This window comes from Solanum stenotomum, chromosome 10, assembly GCF_019186545.1.
Source record: "Solanum stenotomum isolate F172 chromosome 10, ASM1918654v1, whole genome shotgun sequence".
Classification (NCBI taxonomy): Eukaryota; Viridiplantae; Streptophyta; class Magnoliopsida; order Solanales; family Solanaceae; genus Solanum; species Solanum stenotomum.
In genome coordinates, this window is record NC_064291.1 from 33,835,708 (window position 1) to 33,845,297 (window position 9,590).

At 36.5% G+C, this 9,590-nt stretch overlaps 1 protein-coding gene across 1 annotated transcript in view; it reads right to left on the reverse strand.

Moving 5' to 3' along the window:
- LOC125841946 (copper-transporting ATPase PAA2, chloroplastic) overlaps window positions 1–9,374 on the reverse strand; it is a 30,924-nt gene extending 21,550 nt beyond the window's left edge. Inside the window, exons 1-9 of the mRNA XM_049521136.1 lie at window positions 8,637–9,374; window positions 8,239–8,316; window positions 7,670–7,767; window positions 7,478–7,531; window positions 6,637–6,723; window positions 5,561–5,722; window positions 4,888–4,998; window positions 4,315–4,383; window positions 2,112–2,221 (exon numbers count right to left, since the gene is read on the reverse strand). Coding sequence (XP_049377093.1) covers window positions 2,112–2,221; window positions 4,315–4,383; window positions 4,888–4,998; window positions 5,561–5,722; window positions 6,637–6,723; window positions 7,478–7,531; window positions 7,670–7,767; window positions 8,239–8,316; window positions 8,637–9,273 — 1,406 coding nt within the window. The 5' untranslated portion in view covers window positions 9,274–9,374. The remainder of the gene's footprint in view (window positions 1–2,111; window positions 2,222–4,314; window positions 4,384–4,887; window positions 4,999–5,560; window positions 5,723–6,636; window positions 6,724–7,477; window positions 7,532–7,669; window positions 7,768–8,238; window positions 8,317–8,636) is intronic.
- Window positions 9,375–9,590: the final 216 nt, after the last annotated feature.

Consider the following 9,590-nt stretch of genomic DNA (forward strand, 5'->3'; position numbering starts at 1 on the left):
CCCACCCCCAAAAAAAAATTAAGTTTGTTTTTAAAAAATATTTTCAATTTCAACAATTATTTTCTACTCTAGTAAAAATAAAAGAAATTTTTCAAAAACATTTTTCATTCATAAATCAAACACTAAAAATCTTTTTCGGAAAATATTTTCTACTCACCAACCAAACATGAGAAAATAAGTTAAAAATCAACTTGTTTTCCAAGAAAACATTTTCCATGGAAAACATTTTCCTTCATACCAAACACACCCTAAATCTAATGTGTAGTCGTTCGTGTCTTATGGAATTAAATTATGTTAGTCTTAACCAATTGCTATTATAATGTATTTGTACTTTAGTTTGTCCCATTGAAATAAACAAAGAACCGAATAAAAAAAAACAAACTTGAAAAAATTGAACCGAACCAAACTAATTCGGTCGGTATTCGGTACACATTATTGAAAATCCAAAGAACCGAAGGCCCACACCTAGATACATAGACTTAGAAGTGGAAACAAGCTGCCTACTTGCCATCAGGTTTATCAGTAAGGACATACAATGTCACCCCCCAAAGGGCTATTGTTGAAGATTGTAGATGTTTATTGTTAGCTACAACGGCCACCATTAAACATATTTGGAGGGAGGTCAATCACTGTGCCGGTTTCCTGGCAAATGAAGGGCACAAACAGGAAGAAGATTTACTTATCTAGGAAGAGGCAATCAAGGATATAGAGTTTCTCCTACTGGCAGATTTTAGCCATGTAGCTTATGAATTAATTTAAACTAGGTGATTCTTCCCATCTGTCCGAGCCTTGGTAGTCAGAGTTGGTACATGTTGCTGGTGGGAGGTTGCAGGTATCCCGTGGAATTAGTTGAGGTGCGCGAAAGCTGATCCGGACACCACGGTCATGAAAAAGAAAAACGAGTTTAAACTTTTCTGGTCCTTACTAATGTACCAAAAAATTGTTTTATTGTTGTTTACTTCTTTAAATGTCGACACTACTTACAAGAAATCCCTTGCACACGACTGTCCTAGAGGTCTCAAGAATCAGCGGATCTTGTTGCATGTGAAAAGGAACTGGAGAAGACTGCTCTATATGTCACGTGTTTACCCTAAGGATGGAACATATGTATTTTCAAAAACAGGAACCAGACCATCGAATGCCTAGTCCATGAACATTGTCCTGAGATTAAGTTTAGAGCTTCAAGTGAGCTGCGAATACTTCCCTGTCATTAAGAACTTAGTTTGAGCCTTGGTTTTCCTGAAATAGTTTTTAGGGGGACCAGAGTGAGGGATCTTTTGTAGCGCTCAATCTCAATGAAATAATTTGTTACTTACAGAAAAATATAGGAATATCAAGAACTCTATTGCTCAAAGCAGGTAGCATTTACTCTTTAGTATACTATATTACAAACACAAATGTTTTTCTTTTAAGGGTTATGGTAAGCACCATCCTAAAACCCTTCCTACCTAGGAGCACAACAGTGGTTTTTCCACTTTGCTCCTTGGTTACTCGAACCTCCAACCTCATAGTTGAGGTGGAAGTCCCTCACCACTAGACTCTCCCCCTCCCTTGTCTTCAAATAAAAATTGGAGATCCCAGAGGATAACTGTGCTAAGGAATTGTTGAGCAAACTAGGTGTCAGAATTTAGTCTGATTGAACTTGATTCTGATTTGACTCCATTCCAGGAGGTAGATTTAAGTGAACCAATGCCTTGTATGCCAAGTGACATGCTAAGGCTACATTACTTTTGACAGTACTCCCAGTACACCTTGTAATAGAAAATACATGCAGTCAGATGCAATTATAGCTCATGGGAATGGTCGAACATAGATTTGTAATACAACAGCTTGTGACCTGATAAGGAGGAAAAACACGGTTTCAAGAAATAGCTTTAGGAACAACATGTCAACTAAGTCACCCTCCACACCACTAACATCATCCATGAGAAGACACTGAGCACCATTTTCCAATCATTTGAGAGACTTAGTATCTGTTTAGATCTTCTAACTCTTCTTCTAGTTTGGTCATGTGTACCTATCTTTTGTCTATTAATACCTAATTAACTACAAGAGCAGTCAACTGTTTCTTAAACATATTGTCATAAAAAAGGAAAGAGTAAACTTGTTACCAGAACCCAAATGTGGCAGCTGATAATGTCATCACACTGTAAACAAATGGTCCAGCAATTGTATCTGCTAGTCGCTGAATTGGTGCTTCACGGCCTTGGGCATCCTCAACCTGGAAGATTAGAAAATTTATATAGAAGCTCATAAATTCCTATTTTTACGTATCAACAGTAACAGGCAGTGGCCCCACACATATCTGCTAATTCTAGTTTAGGATCACTAGCCACTTTTGTGTCAAAAGATGGGTACACACTTTTGTCTAACTGCTTACATTAGAAAGAGTAATTCAAGGTGAAATTTTCAGAGGAGGAAATAATATTCTCTATCCAGGAAATAAAGGTTGTAGGTAAACAACATATGCATGTCAAACTTTCAAGGGAGTCGCATAAATAACTCCACAAACAGTAATCAAAGTCTCATTAGAAGTCTCAAAATTCCTATACAGCACAGAAAATTATAATACACACTTATTTGAAAACTGCAATTCAAAGATGGAGCCACTACAAGCTTTAGAACATGTTGAGCTTTTCGAGAAAATAGACGTAGTTGGGATTTGAGAAATAAAGAGTGTCTCAGCTTTTGGTTGCCAGCTAGGAGTAAAGTAATCATAGCACCTTCATCTTGGCAACTGGCAAGTGCTATATTCCATATGTGCCAGAACTTCCTCAATAAGTGTAAATTGAAACAGAGAGACAGCCAAAATATGCTGATCCAAATAGACAGACCAACCCAAAACATTTACAAGTACAATAAAAAATATAAGGTTTATTTTACTTTCTTTCATAATCGTGATGTTTGGGCTAGTTTGCGCGCACCTCGACTAACTTCATGGGATATCTGCTACCTCTCACCAGTACAGATATCGACTAACTCTGCTGGAACAGATGGAAAGAAATTTCCTATTGTTTAGATCTCACTTTGTTGACCACTAGGTCACACCCTAGGTGAGGTGGAATCACCAAGATTCATTGAAAATTGAATGAATTGAAAAAAAGTTAAAAAGAAATTTTAAAATTTAAAAAAAAATAAAATTGGATGGGGAGAGTCGGGGTATGGTGTGGAGTTAGAAAAAAATTGTAATTTGAGGTTGGAGGAGAGTTTCGGAAAATGTTTTCCCTAATTTTTGAAGGGAAGTCATTTTCCTTAAACTGAAGAAAAATAAGTTGATTTGGAAAACACTTGAGCCAACCAAACATGAGAAAATTGGAAAACATCACCCTTAGTAACTTCTGCCTACTGACAGACTCGGCCTATATTGTTTATCTAGCCAAGTTTTCTATCTTTGCCGAATTACCATCTTCTTCTTTATGGTTACTGTTCTAGCGGTGCCAATCTTATTTTCGGTAACAGTACCTGTAGCACAGTGCTAGTTTGAGTTTGTTCATTATGGTAGCACTGTGCGTCTTTCTGGTGACCGTACAGAAATACGACACCACTTCATGGTGATTATTATTCTAGTGACGTTGCAACTTCTTTTAATGACCATTCAGCGGCTCCATTCCATTCTCAGTGAATGTTCCAGAAGCACTGCACCTCTTCTTTTTAAGGTTCTTAGCACTGAACTCAGAGTAGCAGTGCACCTTTTTTTGATAACCATTTTGACAAGAAAACCTTTCTCCGACAGTCCGAACAGTATATTGGAAGCAACTTTGAACTTCTCCTATGAGATTCTAGCAACCAAAACTTTTCTCCAAGGATTTCAATTTCAAACAAAACAAAAAAACAAGTGAGATTCAAGTTGTCAAAGGGTAACATGTATGTGAGAAAAAAAGGACGTTCAGAAACTACAAGATTGGACTACTACACTCAATAAAAAACCACCAGAATTAGCTTATACGATATTTCAAATGAATTTTCAGACGTTATGATCAATTTTGCAATCTAAAGCTTTTTGTCATTACATCAACAAAATAGTAGCTTTAATCTCTTTTTATACGGTGGTGCCCAAACCAGCTTGTGTATACCTCAACAAATTCCACAGCGTACCTGCTATCTCCCACCACCAAGGCTTGAATAGATGTGAAGAAATCACCTACGGAGAAATATTTTCTCCAAAGGAGAGTAGCTTTAACTCCCTAAAAAAGAAGCATCCCTACGATATCTGTTTTCCCTCCTCAAGGTTCTAAATATCTAAATGCTAGAAAATGTACCAAGCAACAAATATTACTTGGAAGGAAAAACATCTCTAAGAAAAAGTGTACTGACCATGTTAACAATCTTGGAAATTGTTGAATTGGAACCAGTGGAAGAGGCCTCAATCCTCAAAGGACTGTCCTGAAACATAACAACAAGGACTTCAAAATAAAATAATATAATCAGAAATGTAAATCCAGTCTATAAGGAAAATCCAGTTCTACAATCATAAGGTGTTCATCAACTAACATTTGGATCATCATAAGTGGCACAAATCTAAGAACTCTGAAAACAATTGGCGCAAATCTAATGCACCATCATTCATGTAACCTTAATAAGGATCAGTTAATATTTCTGAATCTAATGTCTCTTCAAATGTATATAAGTTGGTATATAGCCTATTCCTATGTTAATAACAATAATAAGTAAGTCATTCTAAAGGCCATGAAACCTCATTTTGTTACACACGACAGTGGGGCAGTAAACTAGTCTACGTCAGAAAGCTGCAAATAGCATATCTATACACGTAATATCTTGCCACCATGTCCGAACGGAGCAGATCGGACGTAGAGGATTCATATAGCTGAATCCAACTAGTTTGGGTATCATATTTGATTGATTGATTGAATCTTGACACCACCATACCCAGTTAATTGTGCCAGCTGAGACAGAAACACCCTTCTCTTTAAACACCGGAAGAGACTCTCCAGTAAGCATAGATTCATCCACAACACTTCGACCTGCAACGACTCTTCCCTGCAGAGGCAATTTGAATTATCATTTGAGAATGTAAGATGCTGTATGTCTAGTCAACAAACAGGAGAAAACAAGTATTTTAAACAGAACTCGACATCCTTGACAGGCATTTGTATTCCTTCCGAAGACTGAAAAAGGTGCCATAAATGCTTTTAAACTAATATTTAATCAGTTGCTTTTAAACAAGACAAATTTCTCATTTGTCCAAAATTACCTATTCAATCCTAGGGAAAACTTTTTTTAAAAAATCATTCCTATCATCCTATGGAACACATATTCCATCTGTTTTTTAAGATAAGGACCAAAAAGTGCCAAAGTGAAAAAAATTGCTAGAAACCACCGTTAAGATGTACTGAGGTAATAACTCTTTCCTTTTGTAATGACTCCATACTCTGTTTGTAGTAGTTGATGGCTTTAGTTTACATTAGTATCCTAAATGCTTGCATAAATGAAATCCAAGGAAATCAGATATGTATTCTATTCTGCTTTAATGAAGATATTCATACATTCATCCTTGGGATAAACTCCTGAAAGAAAAGTACTCATGCAAAATTTGACTTACATCTACGGGTATAGTTTCTCCAGGAAAAACGAGCAAAGAATCACCAACTCGAATATCATCTGTTGGAACTTCAATACATATTGCATCAGAACTGACAACGTCAGTCGAGGAATCACTGCCGGAGGAAGTAATTACAAGTCTAGACTGAGTGGATATAAGCGACTGCCAAAGAACCACACCAATATTTCGTAAGAAAAAGGACTAACAAAGTATAGAAGTTTCTCTTATCATGAATACAAAGGGAAAAAGTAAGGTACAATACAAACTTCAATTTATTTTAGTTCTTCAGCACTTCATTAGTGGACTCTGGGGATCTAGTCTGAATAGTGAAATGTATTCTATTTCATATGCAGATCAAAAATAAAAAGTAGCCTTGTGTAGCTTTATTTATTGTGTTTAATAAAGTAAGAAAACTGTAGCCCGAAAATAACCTTAGATTATTCTTTTGTTAAGAGCAACTATTAGGTAGCATAAATCTTTAGCTGTTCGGAATACTAAACATATGTTTTTCCTCCATGGATGTGAATAAATATATACTGGCCCAGAAATAAGAGATCAGAGCTTTTATGCAACTTCTAAAACTAGATCATCCGTAACCCACTTCATACACACCTTTTACAAGCTATAAAATATAACTGTTTTTTTTTTCATAAGTGAAAGGTCAAACTCCAGAAATATAACTGATAATAACCAAAATTAACTTTCTGGAAAAGGGAACTCTTTAATGCATCAATAAAACAAGAGAAAATTTGATAGTAGGTGTGCAAGAATTCAAAATCTGAGGACTTACTGGAAAAACAAAACATTTATAATAGTTGGATTTCATGCTATCAAGGAGAACATATTGTTCAATAACAAATTTAAATAGGTGGTTTAGCATAGAAGTTTCATGAATGGTTTTAACATATTCATTGATGCTATTGTATCAAAGAACTCCAATATCTAAAAGACTAAAACAACCAGTATCCAGTGGTTAATAGATTTTCCAACCTTTGGAGATGGTCAAATATTGAACAGTCTCTTAGCCCATATTTTTGAATCATTTTCTTAAATCACATGCAATGAAAACAACTTACTAATAGCTCATTCATGTCACTAGATGCCTTCAGCCTTGCCCTTTCCTCCAAGGAACGCCCTAGTAATACAAACCCAAGAAGCATGACCTGCGTACTAAAATCAATATTTTTGAATGAGCAAACTCATTGCTACAATGAACAAATAGCAGTTTAGTAACACTGAATAGATTTTGGTCAAGACAGACTATCATAGAAGTATAATTAGAAGGTATTGCAGAGCATAAATGATATCTTAATGAAATGGAAAAATAGTACATATGAGAACTACATAGTGAAAGTTAATGATTGATAGATGGAGAACGATTACAGATTTATGGAAATTTCACAAAATTCAGCCATTGCAAAAGGAGAATGGACTCAGTGGTTAGCAATACATTTCAAAATAACTTCAGTCAGGTCAAGAAAAACATGACTAATGATTTAGAGTAGAGGACCTAGGACCATGTGAAACCCTGATGACATTATTTGAATTTTTCTAGGACTTCAGATGAAAATATTTTGAAGCTTGAGGTTTTCAAATGTTAAAAAAGGGCTGAGCCCAATAAGGCTCAATTATCTGTGGCTCAAGTATCTGTGGGACCACCTCGACAACCTATTACATTGAACTCTGTGGAACAAAAGACCCTCTCAGCATTAAAAATTCATAAGCAAATATAAAAAGAGAAACTAGTTCTTAAAGACTACTATATGCTGACTGTCCTAAACAGCAGAAAACATGAGTACTTATGAGCATGCAAATAAAAACTACAGGGACAGAAAAAATGGAAAGAAAATCTAAGCACTTCCAGAGAAGTAGAGAGGAAAACAAGAGAAGTAGAGAAGAAAGTAACAAAAGGCAAACCGGCTCATCAAAAAATGATGCTTCCCATTGAAGCTCAGGGTTAAGCAGTGAGACCTAAGAAAGAGAAGAAGTTGTCAGCATATCAGTCTTAACTCGAGAGTAATGGGTTTCTAATATATTATGAAAACAGACACTGAAATCATAACAAGAGCTACTAGCAAGATAAAGGGCACAACTTTAATTGATTCTTACAGAACTAATTGCAAAAGCAGCAATCGATCCAAAGCCAACAAGAGAGTTCATATTTGGTGATCCCTTTGTGAATGCCCAAAGACCATCAAAGAGCAGGTCTGTAACATAATTTATTTCGGTTAGTAATGAACTAAGATGCTAAACTACATAGTTCCTATCTACATAACTGCCAAAAAATGACGCTAGTATTGGGGGGAAAAAAACAGCACGGTGCACTAAGCTCCCACTAATGCATGAAGTCCATGGAAAGGGCCCACCCACATTTTCATTTGAATTCTTGACATGACACGATTAACTTGCAAACTGAAAAAGGATTCTCTATACTACTCATAATAACAACTTTAATCGACTCTCTTCCAAGACTTAACCGCAGAGATGACGGTCAAAATTGGACATCAAATTCAATCACATGATCATACCCATTTGATTTTTTAGTTAACTTCCACAGTTAACTAGAAAAAGTAACAAAGGAACATAAACAAATAAGAAAACAGACAAAAGATAAATGGAGTAGAAAGTAACAGTCAATTAAGAAAGAAACAGAATAGAATAAACAAGTAGTGATTAACCTCGTCCAGGTCCTAATAAAGCCCCAACTGCCAATCCAGCTTTGACATAAGAATTATGCAGTATATCCAACATTGAACCTGTACCAATGTAGATCAACTAGTCTGAGTTATCCAGAACAGAAAATTTCATCAAACACTAGCTATTTAGCTTTTGGTACAGATATTTCTAAGCTGAATTGGATATAATTTCAAAGAAAAGCAATGTAACCGGATGCTTCTTTCCAAGCAGAATTTGATATAATATTGATCATTATGGAACCGGGTAAGAGTATTTGCGTTTTTTTCTTTTCAACATTTTTTACAAACTGTTAAATCAAGTGTTCAAATCGTTGTTGTTCTGAACTAGCAAGCATGTATATTCACTCAAGAAATGAATTGTGCATCTTCTGCAAGTTTACCGTGAATATGAATGCCAAGAGAGTGCAATATATGAGTAGCGTGAGTTCCACAGCATAAAGCAACCAGAGTCCAAGCGAAAGCCACTCGGTTACGACTCTCAACAAGCAACGCCTCCTTTTTCTTCACCGTTTCCTTCCACTTCTTCACCTTGGCATCGATTCCTAACCCAGATGACCTCTTCTTCGTCGGAAAACCACATTCCGTCAACCTCTTAGCCAACTCTTGAGCCGCCAAACCAGTCTCAGCTGCATCGGCTTTCAACTTAACCGCAGCTGTCTCGGTCAACATATTGACCACAGCCGAGTCAACTCTGTCGTCCGCTGACAAGATTGCTTTGACACGTGAGACACACGCGCCGCACATCATCCCGCTCACATCTAGTAGCGCCGTCGTCTCATCATTTTTCAACTGTACCTGCTGCTCATTTCCGCTCGCCGGAACTTTGAACTCAACAGCCTTGGCGAATACGGCATTGCGCCGCAGCAATAGCTGACTACTACGACGTCGTTGATTGATGAGAGGATTGAAGTGAAAGCTGCTGGTACGGCGTCGTTCGTGGTTGACATTGGAGCGAATGAAGTTGGATGTGAGGTTGTGATCGTGTGAGAGAGAGAATCGGAGGAGATTGGCCGTCATGGTTTCTCCGGTAGAGTAGAAATCGGAGAAATGAAAAATGGATATGAGAGAGGAAATGAAGGAACTAGTGGCGCATAGTCAATATTTCATGCATACAAATGACACGTAGATTTGAATTCTTGCTGGATGATATGAAATGAAAAAAACGTGTGATCCAAATTTATCATTATTTCTAGAGTTCAACAAGTTGCTTGATTTCACAGTTTGGGGTTGTACATGGACATGCTAACTTCAACTTTCAAAGATCATGCTTAAATTTTGTACTTAAGATTTTGGGTATATTTTTTATTTCAAAATTAATGAGATCTTTTTATTTT